This window comes from Ruditapes philippinarum, unplaced genomic scaffold (assembly GCF_026571515.1).
Source record: "Ruditapes philippinarum isolate M1 unplaced genomic scaffold, ASM2657151v2 ctg3085_1_1_1_1, whole genome shotgun sequence".
NCBI lineage: Eukaryota > Metazoa > Mollusca > Bivalvia > Venerida > Veneridae > Ruditapes > Ruditapes philippinarum.
The window spans coordinates 62801-81676 of record NW_026859772.1 but is presented as its reverse complement, the minus strand read 5'-3'; the positions used below and the strand labels follow the sequence as shown (position 1 = coordinate 81676).

Here is an 18876-nt window from a genome sequence, read left to right as displayed (position 1 = left end):
AGAAGTAATGTTGAGAAGGGCTGAGTAACAAGAAATGGAATCGCCTTCAAAGTCGACACATTCTTTGTTAGGGGCTCGGGTTCGCTAGCTCACTTTCTTTGTTGTCTTTTTCAAGCCACTTTCCTTGTCTTTAGTGAGACCACCGGCAGTCAACTTCATGCAGACTTAATCGGACCCCCTTATATCTGAAATCGAACTGTAGAAAGTATGCGAACATAAAATCTTACACGTTGCAGTGGATCTTCAGTCATCTACCGTTGATTTTCCAAGGTGTAAAATCAAAGCTGATTGGTCAGAATGACACGGTTCATTCCTTGTATTGGATAAATCCTTAAAGTTTTAAACCATCGACAAATAGCGTTTACTCTTATTCATATCTAAGTATGCTCCTTCTCAAGGATTTTGATAGAAAATCATACTTATTACACTTTAGCGACTGTGTCCATTGATATTGAAATCTAATACAAATGAGGTAAACAGTTTAAATACACGGAAAACAAACTGAACACTAATATTTGTCACAATAAATAAACTGTATGCTGAAAAAAGAAGATTTTTCTATAAAGCCAGCGCAAACCTTATTTTTCATTTGAATAGTTACATAATAGGTTTTGCCTTTTACAGCACTAGTCATTCCTTTAAAATATTGTAAAACGTTTTGAGTATTTTGTCCCGTGTTACAAAGAATGGTTTATTATGTTCTGATTGTTGAAGATAAATCAGGACTCGTCATCAAGGATGTTGATGGTGTGATAGAAACAAGTTGTAATCTACCAGAAAAATACAAATCAAAAGGGTCTAAGATACATATTCAGATTCTGACTAAAGGGCCAAAAACTAAAGGATTTAGGTTACATTATAAAATGTCGGATCATGCTCTTCAAAGATATACTACACATACTACCACGGATGGAAAGATGTTTTCATCAGGTATGTTAGACTGTTAGTTAAATCAAATATATACTTAAATAAAGCGGGTATTGTTGCATCTATACGAAAAATGTTTAAATATCACTTTTTAACCGGACATTTCTTACATTTTTGATGACAGATATATATGTAAAAGGCAAATATTTGATTTGAAGGAAGTTCATTATTTTCGCGGTTCAAAGCATAGTTAAAATTTAAAAAGTGATCAAAGTGATTTAAGTTTTCACTTAAAACCTCACTTTTCATTCTAATAGTGCATTTTTTCCATATTTCTTTACAAAATCGTTCAACACTGCCATTCGTATAACAGTGAAGAAAAAATACTGTATTTAGATATCGCATAATAGTTCGTTTTAAAAACAATAAATTATATTTAATGAAACATGTTTTTTTCCCCTAATAGAATCTTGTTCATGGTTTTTCCGAAAATGCTACACGGTATTATATAAAAGTGTATCCTGGGATATTGCACAAACTGAATGTCTTAATGAAAATAAACATCTTGTGACTATTGCGTCGAAAAAAGAAATGAATTACGTCCAATACTTACTTCGAAGTTTGTTGTATATGCAAAAAATAGGCGCTGATGAAAGAAAACTTCATGGAGCACACATTGGTAATTTCTTAACTTAACGTGTTGTTATGTGCATTATTATCTTTTTATTTTCCTTTTCAACTCTATGTGTGAACGCGCGCGTGTGTGTGTGTGTGTGTGTGTGTGTGTGTGTGTGTGTGTGTGTGTGTGTGTGTGTGTTGGTGCGTGTGCGTGTGTCCGTTCGTGTGTGTGATATCCTATTAAAATGTATTTTAAATATCTAACAGTTTTACAAAAATTGTGCAATGCTCTGCTGTCAGCCCTGGTGACTGTGACATACAAATTCCTGTTTAAGTTTTCATAACGCATTTACTATTGTTTACTTGCAAAGAAAATATGAATTGGTTGAACGTAAAAGTACATTTTTTTCTAAATGTTTAAGTGACATAATATCAGGATGTTTAATAAAATCGGCCAATTTCGTTATCCTCACTATCCATACTGTAACCTTATGTATGTGACTACAAAATAAAATAAACACAAGTTTTATAAATTACGTTGATTTGAAAATAATATCGTAGTGTTAGATAGTTTGAAATATTGTAAGCCCCTACACGTATTTATTGTCGATGAATTACGTAAAATATAAAAATGCTCACAGACTCGAAAAATCAATTATATCTTAACCCCGAACCTTACTAGTAAAGCCTCTCATCTTACTTCATCACGGTTAATTGTCGCAGTCAAGTCAACAATATACTTTCAATAGAGAACAAAAACTACGTTTAGGGGCTTTAAATAGAGATATCATATTTTTACATCTGTATAATACTGTTTTGCCTTTTATCAGGTTTAAGACGTGTAAAGGACAGACAAATGAGAATGAATTTCATATGGGTAAATAACAATAACGTGACCTTCAGCGATTGGTAATATTTTTTCATAGTTTAATGTATCCAATACTTAAAAAGATCAGCTGGTTATACTCAATAGAATTTAATTACAGACAGTTTTAGCGACTTCATGCATTAATTGTTATGTAATACTGGTTACCTATATACGAGAAAAATCAAAATATGAATTCCGTTATTTTGGTCCGATGTTAAATTGTTTAAGAAACCATCCCCTTACCATTTTTCTTTCTTTATGAATCGTCAGTATACCTCGGCCAATGTCCTAGATAAAGGACAATGTTATTTTTCAGTGTTAAACAGTAAAAAGGTATGTTTAATTTGCAATCGGTGAAATATCATAATAATAAAAATAATTATGTCTGTTATAGGTAAAGCAGGTGATGCAATTTTAGCTAGGCCTACTATTGTAGCGGATAAAAAAATTGTTATTTAACGCTTAATTATGTTTTCTATTCAATTGTGTGAAATATCACATTTTGTTATAACCTTTACTCCATATATAATGTAGATAAAGCCATAAAGATGATGAAAGGAATGCGTTCTTAAAAAGTTTCAATAATATATTTTGCCAGTAGTAGAAAGCTACCTTTATGAACTATTCGAAATCTTACTGTAAACTTTTTTGGTACGATAAAACATTTTACGAACGCAACTTTTGATTACCATGCCCATTTTTATTTCAGTATTATATCATATTTCCAATTATTGGATTTACACAATTATATATGTTTAACTTATATAAAGCATTATCATGACAGGAAAAGAAGGCAACCTTCAACTGGGGATTGTACTCGTACCTCATTCGAGTATTTTAACACCGAAGAGAATTGGGAAACAGAAGATTGTTATAATAATTTGGTCGAATTTTACATCTGTGAAAACACCTTTTTAGTGAACACAACTAAACGTATGTGTCATATTTTTCTTTTAACTTAATTTATCGTTCATAGGGATTCCAAAAATAATTTTATTATTTACAAATCGTAATAATATAATGTCTCTATCGTCTTAAATTCTTGCAAACAAGTTGTCCGTCTTGCGATACGGTTATAGCAACGTTATTGATTATTCTTGCATATCGAACTGCTGTTTCCGTTAGTTTTGCCCATGCTGGAATGGGGGCGCAAAATGAGTCGCGTGCAATAAAATGACGCGCTAAGGATGACACAATTTCGCCGTAATGAATGAAGTTGCAATTTCATACGCTGTTGTAAGGAAAAAGATATGGTAGGAATGACATAGATTTCCTTAAATTGTTTTAATAAGGTAAATAATTTAGAATATGATGGTATATGGTAGAATATGCAAGAAAACGATCTGACATATGTTTGCGGTTCGTATCTGAATAATTCGTCCTTATGGAAACCGCCCGCCTCGATACGAATAATTCGATCTCAACCGAAACATTTGTCCTGATATAAAACTTAACAATACTACATTTAAACTTTGCCAAAATTAGGATATAAATAAATTTAATACTTTTAAATAAAATATCTCTCCTGACCGCTTGACAAATAATAATAATTTTTTTAATATAATATCTATTAGAAAAAATGCTTTCCAGGTGATATCATGGAGCAAGATGTGTGTAAAATGTTTGTTAAGAAAGACCTTTTGACATCACCATACTCCGGTAAAACTTGTCAGAATTGGTTGTATCTATCTGACAATGCCAAAAGTGATTTTGACAACAACTTTTCCTCATTAAGAGACACTTTAGAAAATACAACTGTGTGTAAGGATCCGTCTGGACAAGGTGTTTTATGGTGCTTTGTTAGTAACTTTGACAAACCAGTGCGGGAACCGTGCTTTTTGCATCGTACGTAATATACATGTACATTTTATGTCTTCCAAAATTTTTTTCCGAACATGTTTGGGAGAGATATTGTTTTGCCTTCGCCGTATGTGTACGGGCAAACATCAAATGGTCTATGAGCTTCATTCCGCCCATAACTTTAGTTTAAAAAAGGAGGAAATCCCATAAACCGACTGGTTTATGTGCTTAATTCTACTTGTTTGTGTGGAAAAATGCCACATATAGATCAAAGAAAAAGCACATTAACCCTAAATGTCGGCACGTCCGTCCGTCACAACTAACGGGACAGTAATAATGTGGCTAGAGGGACAAAAGGTAACTGTTCGTTCTCTTTGATGTCATTTAATCCGTAATGCTTATAATATGGCTATTTTCTTTTGTGTGGCTAAAAAGAACAATAGAGGGAACAAAAGAGTAAACACATTATTTTTATCCCATGAAAACGTTCCTCTGTCCGTCCGTCTGTCCGTATTAGGTGTGTCCGGCTTTCACGGGTCAAACTACTGTTGGGATTACAACGAAACTTAACAGAAGTGATCAATACCATCTGTAGTTGTGCACACCACCAGCACGTTCCGCTTCGCTGCACGAAATGTCTGCCAGAGCTACAAATAGAAACACTTTTGTCCACCTTTCACCGGTCAAAGCTATTGTGGGATTTCAACCAAACTCTGCAGTACCATCCCTTGTTGTGCACACCAACTGCATGTTCCGCTTCGCTGCAAAAAAATGGCCGCCAGATTTAAAAATAAAATATGTTGTTCAGCTTTGAAAGGGTCAAACTACCGGTGGAATTTGTACCAAACTTTACAGGAGTGATCAGTATCATCTCTTGTTGTGAACATGACCGGCACGTTTCGCTTCGCTGCACAAAATGGCAACAAGAGCTTAGAATATTAAAATTTTGACGATCAAACGTCTGGTGGGATTTTAACCAAACTTAACAGGACTGATCAGTACCATACCTATTTGTGCACATCGCCGGCACTTTCCGCTTCGCTGCACAAAAATTGCCACCAGAGCTAAAAATGAAAAATCTTGTCCGGCCTTCACAGGCCAATCTTCTAGTGGGATTTCAACCAAACTTTACAAGAGTGATCAGTATCATACCAAGTTGTGCACATCGCCGGGACGTTTTGTTTCGCTGCACAAAATGGCCACCAGAGCTAAAAATGAAAAATCTTGTCTGGCTTTCACAGGCCAAACTTCTGGTAGGATTTCAACCAAAATTTACAGGAATGATCAGTACCATCTCTGGTTGTAAACGCAACCTGCACGTTTTACTTCGCTGCATACAATGGCTACCAGAGCTTAAAGTAAAAAATCTTGCGGCTTTCACAGATCAAGCTTCTGGTGGAATTTCAACCAAACTTTAAAGGAGTGATCAGTACCATCTCTTAGTGTGCACATTGCCAGCACTATCTGCTTCACTGCACAAAATGGCCACCAGACCTAAAATAGAAAAATATTGACCGGCGTTCACAGGTCAAACTACTAGTGGGATTTCAACGAAACTTTACAGGAGTGAAAAGTACCATCCTTAATTGTGCACGTCACCGGTGCCTTCCACTGCGCTGCACAAAATAGCCGCCGGCCCTAAAAATTGAAAAATCTTGTCCAGCCTTCACGGGTCAAGCTAGGTTGGGTTGGGTCTCAACCAAACTTTACAGGAGTGGTTAGTACCTACCCTAGTTGTGCACCTTTCCAGTACATCCCGCTTCGTTGCCCAAAATGGCCACCAGAACTATAAATAGAAAAATCTTGTCCGGCTCCCACAGATAGAACTGCTGGTTGGATTTCAATGAAACTTCACAGGAGTGAGTTTACCATCCCTAATTTGTGTTTCGCTTCGCTTTAAAAAGTCAAGCTGCTGATGCCATTTCAATGAAAACTGCACAGGAATGTTCAGTGCTATCCCTAGATGCTCATATCACGGCATTATCCGCTTTGGTGCACAAAATGGCCGCGATAGCTAAAAGTAGAAAACATATTGTCCGGCTGTAACAGGTTATGCTACTGGTGAAACTTCACATGAGTAATCATTTTTTACCATCCAACATGACTGCCACAACTGAAAAACGAAAAGTCATTTCCGACTATCATGGTCGAAGTTAAAAATAGAAAAATAATTTCCGGCTATCATAGGCCAAACTGCTGGTGGGATTTCCACCAAAATTCACGGGAGTTCAGTATCATCCCTAGTTGTGCTTATCACAGCATGTTCCGCTTTGCGGCACAAAATGGCTTTCAAAACTATGAATAGAAAAATTTTGTTCAGCTTTCACAGGTCAAGCTACTGACGGGATTTCAATGAAACTTTTCAGGAGTGATTATTACCATGCCTTGTTGTGCATGTCGCCGAAATATTTTGCTTCGCTGCACAAAATGGCTGCCAGAGCTAAAAAAGAAAAATCCAGCAGACATTTTCACAAACATTTTATCATAAGAGAAATCTTACGATAAATCTCCTTTTCACAAAAAAATCTTAAGCAAAACGTAAGTGCAAAATCTATCGTAACTTAACAATTGGTGTTTCCCGTTCGTAAGTGTGATATGTTTTCTCTTATTATAATAAGAGTAAAATATCAGGTATCTTTTATTTAAACAGAATAAAACACAAAAAATGGACAAATATATATTATTAAGCAAACAGTATGTTATAAATAACACAAATTAAGTTAAAATTATTTTTCAACATAACATTTCTTACGTCATGACTTGATGACGTCATGGTGGAGAGGGTTATGAATAGTTTATATGTGAACTCTGTACAATTATTCTTGATAAATAATGTTTTGTAAATATTTGGTGGGTTCAATTTTATTGCCAGCATGTATTAGTGGCACCTTAATATTTATTAATACCTTAGCAATAACGTAACAGACTTTGTTTCTGAATTACTTAGATCATTACAATTATTTTCAATCAGGATACAAAATATATCACTTTGAATAATTTGTTTCTTATTATTGTAACTTGATTTTGTTTAATACATACTCCAATCTATGTATTACTTGGTTTTAAACTGGAAACAAATATAGAGCATGCACATCAATATCAAATGACCAAGGAAAGTTTTTATTAAAAGATTTATCGTAAGTGAATTATTTATCTCAAGATAAAATTTAACCAGCGCGGGGCTTTGTGAAAATGACTAAAGATTTAACTTACGATTATCGTAAGTCATACCCTGAAGATAAATCGTAAGATTTTTGTGTGAAAATGTCTGCTGTCTGGCTATCTCAGGTCAAACTGCTAGCGGGATTTCCACCAAAATTCACAGGATACAGAGTTTTGAGAGACATATGTTTTTGTTGCAAAAACCCTTCTGTTTTTATTTAATATTAGTCTGACAAAAGAAATTATAATACAATTAGATTTACTATACATTGAAGATACTTTTTTCATATCGAAGTCGATATTGTTCTGTTTTGTACCCATGACGCAATACCATTTTACTTTTTTTTCTTATGTAGCGAATTGATTGATTTACCGTAATTTTCAGGTCATATTAATAAGCGTTACGAAATGCTAATTTAAAGGAAATTGAAACACGTGTCAAGAAAATAAATGTGTCAATTTAGACAATACAGAATACGAGTTTTGCATTGATGTATTATAAAAAATGTCGAAAAACATTAACAGCCATGTTTAGTTTCGTATTATTTTCCAAAAAGATTGGAATGCATAAAAAGTGTTTAGATATATTATATTTTTCATTTACCCTTAAGTCGAAGATAACCTATCTATGCCCGAAAAGAGGGTACCAGAGACAAAATGCGCCGATGGATCTTCAATACCTAAAATAAATTGGTGTGATAGGACCTTTGACTGCATAGACTTTACGGATGAATTGTCATGTCAGAACAGACTTAAAGGTTTGCATATCGTTTTTATTATCTAAAATATGATACTGTTGTTCTTAAGTAAAGTTTCTATGGTGTATATGAAAAGTGTGCTGCTTACTTTTGAACAGTTAGAAACTTCGTGCCGCGCCGCCACTTATAAGCGTGTTTTCGCTCCATGCCCCTTTTTTATTGTTTTTATTTCGCTCCGTGCATCCCCGCGCGGCGAATTTTATTTATTTAAATTTGCCCTTCGCCCCAACTTATAACCCCCTTTCCCTACCAGTTCAAATAGTAAATTCTCTAGAATATCTTGGCTGGATCGCGTGCGAATATTTATTTATTTAACTTCGCCCCTCGTTCACGCTCATAAGTGTGCCTTTGCATGCGCCCCGCCATTTTAACTTGTTAATTCCTGACTTTTCGCAAGGCGAAACAGACGAATGGCACAAATCAGCCACCATAATACCCACAACTTTTGTCACCAATTTTATTGTGTACCACTTTTTACAATGGAGCTAGACTACAAATATATTTATGAACATGTTATAACAAAATCAATAATACACAAAAACACGATAAATTCGTGCATGTGTTTTACAGTGCACCGAATTTTTTTGTTCAAAAATATGTTCGGAACTTTTTTATCTTCTTTTGTGATATACAACAAGTTATAAAATTGTATGAAAACTTTAAAAGCAAAAAAGTTTGTTTAAAAATATAAAAACAACATCGATTATTAGCACGTTTTGTAACCTGGGCAAAATTTGATCAGCACTAGCTCTTCTGTTTACAATGTATTGATAATAAACATTATGATAAACATAGTTTACCTTCCTTTTTAGGTTATTTATACAGTTTTTCTATTAATTGATTGTTCGCATAATATTATATAGATCCAATTCTTATTAGAAAAGCTTTTAAAATTATTTGATAAACAAGCAGAGAAAAATGCATATGATTCATTGTACCTCAAAAGCTCAATTGAGCACAAAGTGCTCAGGGCATGTGAATGAAGTGTGTCCATTGTCCATGGTTAGTCATAATTTCTTTAAACATCATTTCCACCTTAACCAATTGGTTAACCATTCGTAGGCGACCCTGTTCAGCATTTGTTTAATTGATTTCAAGCCTGATTCATAAGTAAAACAGAGAAACAAGAGCTTAATGTTCATTCTTTAATAGTCCTCTTCTCTAAAACGCAATCCAAGTACTTTCCTTACTTACCAATAACCCTCGAAAGTTCTAATGGCATTCCAACTTCAGTACCAACAATAATTTTTACAACAAGGATTCATTCATTAAGAGCCATTTAAGTCAGGTGAACGATATTTGGGCCATCATGAGTCGTTAAATGCTTCAAATTATGTTTTATTTAAGATCATGATCTCGCAATTATTGGCAAGGCAATGATGCAATCTAATTTACCCAAACGACTCAAACCCGAGGCATATTTCACCTGTGAACATAGCAAAGAGTGGATATCTACATTAGCAAAATGTGATAACGTCATAGATTGTCTTGATGCTTCAGACGAAGTCAATTGTTTTAACGGTAATATTGGTATTTTTACTTTTAATTTGCATGTTTCAATTAATTTTTCTATTTACATTTAGAATTTAAGAAAGGATTTAAAACGGCCAACATAGGAGACTTCCGGTATATATTATTTATTCTGCATGATGTTAACTACTTATACATATATCTATGTCAGTTTCATATGTACAGGAATGTTTTTGTTATTAGTTAGTTCATACACACGCACAAAATCACACGCACATAAACACATGCGCGCATTTACTTTAAGCTAAATCAAGTGTCTCAGCAGTGACTTGGCGTTTGTTTTTTTATTTACACTATCTCTGTTTTGTTTCGAATACGAACTAACTATGAAGTTTATCATGCAACTGCTTTGGTAACTGCGGATAAAACTTTATAAGTTAGTAACCTGACATATCAAAACTAACCTCGCCTATTTCAACGGACTTGTTTCAATAGCTTTTATTAGCTCACCAGAACCGAAGGTTCAGGGCTAGCTATTAGTATCAAAGGGGGATGCTCTGGCGTCCGTCGTCCGTTAGTCCGTCGTCATGCGTCAACAATGGTTTTCTTTTCTGAAACTGCTGGGCAGATTTACTTCAAATTAGGTTTTATTGCTATGTTGGCTGATTTACGCCATGTCGTGTTTTCTCTTCTTTTTCTCCAAAACGCGAAAATGCAAAAACCCCAATTGGTCGTCTCTTCGTGTTTTCGCTTTTTCGAATTTTCAAGGCAAAACGAGAAAAATACGGTCAGAAGAAAAGCTAATATACGAGACGTAAAACCTGTCGTATATTTGATGTTTGATATTGATGTATTTTGAGTTTTTTGCATTGTTGTTTTTTTTTGTTTTTGCTTGTATTTATACATTTTCGTAAATCCGCCTGTAGCAATCATGTTCATATGTGATTAACATATCATCTACAAGTACATTCGAATGATTCAATCACATTTTATGAAAAGAAACAATGTCAAGTATGCATCAATGCAAAAATGTAACAATGTGAAGAAGCGAAAACACGACAGATGGAATGCGAATATACGACAGATTTTGTGTGTCGTATTTTCGCCCTTCTTCTGTCGTATTTTCGCTTTTTTTTGCCTCGAAAATTCGAAAAAAGCGAAAACACAAGAGTCCAACTTTGCCGTCTCTTTGTGTTTTTGTGTGAAACAGTCAACATAGATTGCCGTTTTAACTTTGATTGGAACTAAAATAATTTTAAACTATGAATTTGACGTGTCAAGGAGAATATTGCAGAAAAGTTTATGTGATTTATAGACCATGGATATTTTTTGGATCGATTTTCATAGGTAAGAAAAACTTGAGTCGAAAGTGAAATTTCCCGCCAGTTACAAAATCTTAGTTTCAGGGGCGGAGGAATTTGTATTCCTTTTTCTTTAACAAAAATATCCCTTTCTACAAAATGCTCTTTTTAAAAGTAAATTATTTTGTAGTGTTGATAAGTTTTATGTGTTGCATGATAAAAAGAAAAACAAAAAGTACAAAACTGTATAATTATTCTTAAATGCCCGCATATCAAGTGAAGGGCGCTGCTATCAAAGAAATGTCATACGCATTCTTAAATGCATTAATTCTGTTACTTTCTTAATAGCTAACCCTTTCGCTGCCAGAGGGTTATTGTTTTATTGTTCACCTATTTGCCAGAGGATTTTCTAAGAAATTACTATATCATTAATAAATATAATTATTATTATTTGTTATTAGTATTATAATAATTATATATGTTTCCAAATCAGTTAGTATAATAATAATTATTGTCGATGGTATAATTTTCTTTATATTTATTATTATTATTATATTATTATTATTATTAATAATAATTTATTATTATTACAATTAATATTGTAGAAACGGCTAAAACCGTCCATATGGCAAATACGCCGAAAATTACAGGGACTACAGCCGTCCCTATGGCAGTGAAAGGGCTAATAACATGCCAGCTCTCATTTGATATGCAGAGACTTGCCATACCCTTTCTGTCTTTATCAGCCAAGCCTGATAGAATTGATATCAAAAGACAGTATCATGTTTTTCTATTTACAATGTAATACATGAATACTGTCAAAATGACAAAATAATCTACTTTTAAATAACAAATTTTGTAGAAAGGGGCACTTTTGTTCAAAGAAATAATTCTTGGCAACTAATTCCTCGGCCACTGGAACTTATTAGTTTACTTACAAACTTACTAATTTGTAATTGGTAGCCATTTTTGTTTCCTTTCGGCTCGAGATTATGTCCTTTGATAAGAGATGCAGCATAATGCAACATAAATAAAGAAATATGATTCATACCTTTAAACGTCGATCCAAAAATATCCCTACTACTACTATTTACATTAACTTTACTTTCCGGAATTGCCAGTGATCCACAACTACCATACGAATTGTTTCACACTTTTTCCATTCAATATTAAATTCAAAATTTCACCATATTTTCCGTTTCAATCAAAGAAAATTCAAATCGACAATTAAACACAAGGTACACAAACACGCCTCTTATTTTCTGAACGAAACCCTTCGCCCACTTATTTAATTAATAATAATCTGATCAAACAAAGTAAACATAAATTTACAAGTTCTCCAAGAAAATCCATAGATAGCATGTTTGTAATGTTTAAAATATGACGCAGACATCGATATGGTCATTTGCGAAATAAATTATGACATCACTTTATTAAGTTAGTGTTTAACTATTTGCTATCTTATTTGTTCGTAATTGAAAACGAAATAAAAACAATAAAATGACATATTGATTCGAGACTTGTAAGGGTATGAGATAAAATTTTAGAGACTCAAAGGCTGATAAAAACGAAAATGTAAGCTATTGAAAAATGTCATTTGAAATAGGCTGGAAATATTTTTGATATCAGATGACTAACCTGACATCAAAATTAATTGACAGCAATTGTTATCGGACAAATATTATAGCAGTTACATGATAATATTTTGTAGGATGTGATGACAACGAATTTTCTTGTGATGGCGGACATTGTATAAAATTTAGTCACGTATGCGATTTTATATCCGACTGTGCGGACGGTACAGATGAAAAATGTGGTAAGTAGTAAAATAAGAAGTATGAAAATTAATAAATTATTAGATTGCTAGATTTTTTTTCTAGGTGTCAGGTCTTTAAGATTATATTTAACTTTTCTAATACAGTGTAGCTGGCCTATAACGAAGTTCTAGGGAAACGGCAAATGATTTTTTTATATAAGAAATTCGTATGGACATAATGCATATCGTTAAGGTAATTGTTATTATTGTTTAAATACATTTTTATATAAGCATAATGAAAACTGACATAATAAAAACTAAACAAAAGTGCCGATAAGGGTTATTTTAGTGATACATTGAAAACTTACATATCTTACAGCGATATGTCATCAATAATACTTACATGAATCAACAGTTAAATTACTAAATAACAGGCTATTTTATAATTACCAAACAAATTTGAATTATAATCAAAACATGTTCTATACGAGTATAACATTGGGAAAATATTATTTCATATAAAGATTAAAAAAAAACTTTTTTGTGTTACTAACTTGCATGTCAAATTCAAAGCCCAATTTGTTTCTTGCATGTTTAACTGTTACTACATATTGATTGTTTTGCCAACATTGCAGATTTCCAAAAGTGTGATGAAAATGAATTTCGTTGTAACAATGAACAGTGTATTCCATCAGAAAATCGATGCAATTCTAAACCTGACTGTTTGGATAAAAGCGATGAAGAAAACTGTGGTAAGTATACAATATTATATACTATACAATTCAACTTAAAGATAAGTAAATATGTCTTATTTAAAAAAAAGAACGTATGAACTATGTATGGGAATCTGCATTCGTTAATACAACTGAAAGTGGTATTTTCTAAAAAACTGCCAGATATTTTAATGTCACTTTATTTTGATAGTGTGTCCACTTATTGTGTGCATGACTTAAAACATAACATATATCTTTGTATAAAGTCAAAACAGGTTTATTTCATATACATAAACATACCATGTAGTAATTACCAATATTTTCAAATATCAAATTTGAGCATAGTATATCTTTAAGAAAATTCATTTAATAATGTATATCACTTACAAATCGGGCAGAGTGATTAAGAACGACTTACCTAACTTGACATTAATTAAAATGATTAAAAAATACCATCAGTCATAAAGTATTTTTTTAAATATTGCGTGAAGAAATATCGCATTAAACATCATTTTTAGGAAGTGGAAAATATTAACAAAAACATTTTTTTAATAAAACATTCCTACAAATGACAAGTATGTTAATCACTATATATGTACTGGTTTCTTATTTAAAATGTAAGAATTGTTTAAAATATATTATCCGTAAACATCAAAAAGGGACGAAAACGATTGGTTTTTCGTCGTTCCAGTACAGTATAGATCGTATGGCGACTTTCAAGCTTCAATTCTTGAGGAAGAGCTCAAGTGCCCTTCAGTGATTTATTTTAGACACGAACGGGCACCTGAGTAGAGCCAGCGAAATTCGGTATCGAAATTCGGTTATCTTGCTCACGGTAGGGAATCACGTGACTTTTACGGTTACGCGTACAGACAATATGGCGGCATAAAAACCTCGCTTCACGTGTGTTTTTCAGGTAATTCTTTATTATATCCTTTTAACTTACATACGAGACCTGTTGCAGCCTACGCGGAATAAAGAATTGTTGCCGCCTATACCTTATTTTTCACCCCTGTCCTCATAGCTTTTACCAACACTCAAAAATTCAACAGGAATTTTCAATGTTGACATCTATTTTGCGGGTAACATTCACGCAAAATTTGTTTTTTTTATGAATTTGATTTAACTACGTCGAGTTAGCTAAGAGAAAATGTTCATAGAATTTCTTTATTTGAAAATGTAAATATTAGGCATGTTAAATGTTGACTGGTCATTTTCTATTCCAAAACACGAGAGAAAAATGATTTGGGTAACGGCCACGCATACTTTTATTGTTGATAACTCCCACGCAATATTTTATATGCAAGCAATATCTATGCAGGTTATAGCCTAGATATTGATTGAACAAATTCATGATTGATGCATATAGCCTTAAACGTTCATAGAATTTTGAATAATATTAAAAATACCGCCAAAAGGTCCTGGATAAAATTAACCCAGCAGGCACATAAACGTTGAACAACATTGAATTATGGTCAGATTTTAACGTTGAAGTAACGTTGGATTTATGTTCGGATTTGAAAGTTTAAACAACGTTGAAATTCAACGTTGGCACAATGTTGAAGTTTCAATGTCATTTCCAAATACTTTATTTTTAATGTAAAGCAAAGTGTTTAACAAATAAATCAATACACTATTAAATACTTCGGATATTTTATTTCAAAAATACAGTTCAAGTGCAGCTTAGATTCTAACGATTTAAGAAGTCCTTTTAGCTACAATTAAGCTACAATCTGTTCCACTCTACTACTAGTACTTCTTCCAGATCTCTCCTGGTATGTCTAAAGTGGTTTATTATGGTGTTTGAATACTTCTTTGGCTGTCTCTTACTGCTTCTGCAAATAAAATAAGAAGTTACTTATTAAAAGTGACATGGTCAATCTCAAATTATATATATAATTACTCAACTTAGTGATATGTTTTATCTTAAAATGATTATCTCTAAAATTTACATAATAAAACAGCATAGAAATTAAGATACAGCTGAAGTTTCATATTGACAGAAAATTATGTACGTAAAACAACAATTTTGTTTTTTAAAGAATCTATTTAAAAGTCTCACATATGATTGGTAAGAAAAACTGCTCTGCAGCATTTTACCTAGAAATAATCATTCTAGGCTCTATCTACGACCATTGTATGCAGCATCCTGAAAACAACAAAAATGTAAATTTTATTGTAATAATGTTACAAAAGTATTCTGAAAATAATATACATGTATTATTAAGACGAGATAAATGTCCAGTAGTTGCAATAATAATACTTTGTAAAGAAATATATATATATATATATATTTAAATATAAGAATTTCAATTGAACAAACCTGACAGTCCTTTCCATGTTAAATGTATGGTATACAAGTTACAGCTGCAATACTCTCAATTTCAGCCAGGACCAGGATCTAGAATATAAAAGAGGAATTTATTATTCCCTATAAATTCACGGCAATTAAGCTTAAAATTTAACACTCAAGAACAGTTTAATCAATATTTGTTTCGATAATGCAATAGATATAATGTATTTTTCAAACTAATTCACACTTAATTTTACTATCACTAAGATATAAATACAGCTAGATTGACGGATCGTCTTGGGACGTACATGATATGGGCCGAACAACACTTCATTTGCTTATATGTAGATAAGGTTAAATTAAGCCAAGTTCTCTTTTTATAATAAATACGGTAGTTATTTCCTTCAAAGGCCAAACCAAATCTTTTGTGGTGTTATGTGTTCATGTTTGTCTTTGTTCCTTTTGTTATGGGTGATTGAACTGGTTTTGCAAGTTGAGTGATGGATGATTGATTTTGTATGAAAGTTATTTTTAGTTGATTTGGTTCTGGAATGTAATATTTTCTTGGTAACTGACCACTCCTTGTCTCGCTTTCGAAGTGAAAAGATCTAAAATATAGTTTACTTTCAGTTATTTCTTTATAGAAATAACTTGCTTCTTATTTATATTATAACATTAGATTTCTTCTTACAAAGCCTGGTTTTATACTTTATAGAATAAATCTATAAACCTCATTGAGTGTTGATTTAACATAAACTACATATAGGTTACAATAATATGATAAATAAATTTCAAAAAGGCATGACCTGTAAAATCACAAATTGCCAAGCACACCAATAACTTCGCGTAAGGCCTGCCAAACCCAAATCATTCTATTAGGTCGCGCTTTAATACAAAAGTCTCAAATATTAGGAGGTTTTGTATTTCTGTTTTAGTACAATTACAGCTGACATTTTTTTTTCATATTTTGCAGAAATGAAAGTTTCCAGCTCGGATATTGCTTGTAAAAAATGTGGGAAACATTTCATTCCCAGAATGACCACATCGGCACAGGACATTATAAATGTTGTGGTAAAACATTTTATAGCCCAGCAAATCGTAAACGTTACGGGTTTTACTGTTAATATTAAGATGACATTTAAAGAAAAGTCCTCAAGATTTTATTACCTTGTTTGCAAAATAAAAGACCCATTCTAATATTCTTTAGTTTGTTTTTTTTTTTGCTTTAGATATTAAAAAATACATAATTATGTTACATACAGACACTAATTTTAAAAATAACTGGTTACATAAGTGATAAAATGATGTGAATGTCTTGAAAATCTTAATATTTACAGCAAAATGCCATACCTGTGACAGTTCGATTTGCCACAACGTTAACAAGGTCCTGTTCCGAGTAGCCAGTTAATGTGGTCATTTAGACCTGTCCGTAAACGAAATGTTTTCCAACATTATCCACAAACAATATCCGAGCTGGAACCGTCCATATCTGCAAACTATAAAAAATGACAACTGTAATTGTGCTTAAACTGAAATCGACCTCCTTCTTATATTTGAGACTTTTTTTAAATTTCTGCAATTAATTCATCTATATCTCTATATCAATTCTTCATTTAATATATTTACGTGAGTATGTATTCTGCTACCCTTAGGCGCTTAATTCTATCCAGGACCTTTTGGCGGTATATTTAATATTATTCAAAATTCTATGAACGTTTAAGGCTATATGCATCGATCATGATTTTGTTCAATCAATATCTCGGCTATAGCCTGCATAGATATTGCTTGCATATAAAATATTGCGTGGGAGTAATCAACAATAAAAGTATGCGTGGCCGTTACCCAAATCATTTTTCTCTCGTGTATTGGAATAGAAAATGACCAGTCAACATTTAACATGCCTAATATTTACATTTTCAAATGAAAAAATTCTATGAACATTTTCTCTTTGCTAACTCGACGCAGTTTAATCAAATTCATAAAATTAAAATACAAATTTTGCGTGAATGTTACCCGCAAAATAATTGTCAACATTGAAAATTCCTGTTGAATTTTTGAGTGTTTGTAAAAGCTATGAGCACAGGGGTGAAAAATAAGGTATAGGCGGCAACAATTCTTTATTCCGCGTAGGCTGCAACAGGTCTCGTATGTAAGTTAAGGGGATATAATAAAGAATTACCTGAAAAACACATGTGAAGCGAGGTTTTATGCCGCCATATTGTCTGTACGCGTAAACCGTAAAAGTCACGTGATTCCCTACCGTGTTGCTGAAAAGCTCACACACATAAAAGAATCCAAAGTGCCTGTCGGAATGATTCGAACCAACAGCGTTGAGGTACAAAAATCGATTTTGCAAATCTAAATTTTGAAGAAGCAGTAATCATCATGTTACAATTACTTAAATTTTGTTTCAAATACAGTCAAATGTAGTCAAATACATTGAAACTCTTCATTTACATTTTATATATGAAATGAAAAAAATATAATGGACTACGATTTTTGCAAAAAAAAAATGAATATAATTGTTATCAAGGTTCATAAACATATCTTTTCTTTCAATTAAAAGAGTCTTGCACAAATTCATTTCTGTGTTCTGGTGATTACAAATGTATCCCTCTTCGTCTGACGTGTGATCTCTACCCTGACTGTACGGACAGCAGTGATGAATTAACTTGCCGTAGTAAAATTCCAACATCTGCTGATTTAAGGAATGAATATGTTTCTCTGGTAGATTCGAAAGGTGAGCAAAATTCATATATCAAGTTATTATGTACTCAAAATCATCTTATTTTCGTCTTTTGTTTTTGTTGTTTAGAAAGTGCTCAGAACATTGAAGACAAAAGCATGAATAAACTTCATAGTATCTTTTATAATGGAATTTGAGAACTAAACATCCTATTTTCATCCGTTTTCTACATAAATATTTTGATGCATTTACATCTATATCTTATAGATGAAAGTTATGATCAAACATAACTTTTTTTTAAAATGCAAATTTAAATGGAACTTTCCCTGTTAAGTATATATCGCAAATTAAACTTAAGATAAACACGATTACTGACCCACATTGTTATCATGACATTCATCTATCAGTAGTTTATAAAGAATTGAAAGACTTCCCACAGTCGAAAAGAAAAATGAAAAAAAAGAAAAATACCGACATCAGCAAAATAAAAAGTAGCATAAAACACTTTTGTTTTATTACCAATAATTTTTATGTTGACAAAACAAATCTAATCATCACTCACGCTAGGGTTTTTACACTATTTC

The 18876-nt window shown here is 32.5% G+C and overlaps 1 protein-coding gene across 3 annotated transcripts; it reads left to right on the top strand.

Moving 5' to 3' along the window:
* The first annotated feature begins 840 nt into the window (after window positions 1–840).
* On the top strand, window positions 841–18504 carry LOC132757884 (low-density lipoprotein receptor-related protein 2-like). 3 transcript variants are annotated; one of them, XM_060749377.1, is made up of 10 exons: window positions 841–930; window positions 1334–1546; window positions 2316–2394; window positions 3138–3286; window positions 3944–4198; window positions 7927–8073; window positions 9421–9594; window positions 12556–12660; window positions 13236–13352; window positions 18173–18504. In XM_060749377.1, exons 1-10 carry the CDS (start codon window positions 864–866, stop codon window positions 18487–18489), a joined length of 1623 nt encoding a protein of 540 aa, XP_060605360.1. In that variant the 5' UTR covers window positions 841–863; the 3' UTR covers window positions 18490–18504. The 3 variants fall into 3 exon arrangements, with proteins under 3 accessions (XP_060605360.1, XP_060605359.1, XP_060605361.1); XM_060749376.1 differs by having other exon boundaries at window positions 9421–9603; XM_060749378.1 differs by lacking the exon at window positions 9421–9594.
* The last annotated feature ends 372 nt before the right edge of the window (window positions 18505–18876 follow it).

What these genes read in the sequence shown, in the direction of transcription:
- LOC132757884 (XM_060749376.1), top strand. Translation starts at nt 864, where the DNA reads ATGTCGGATCATGCTCTTCAAAGATATACTACACATACTACCACGGAT. An exon ending in TTTAGTGAACACAACTAAAC is followed by an intron (nt 3,287 to 3,943) that starts GTATGTGTCATA and finishes AATGCTTTCCAG; the next exon opens with GTGATATCATGGAGCAAGAT. An exon ending in CGGTACAGATGAAAAATGTG is followed by an intron (nt 12,661 to 13,235) that starts GTAAGTAGTAAA and finishes CCAACATTGCAG; the next exon opens with ATTTCCAAAAGTGTGATGAA.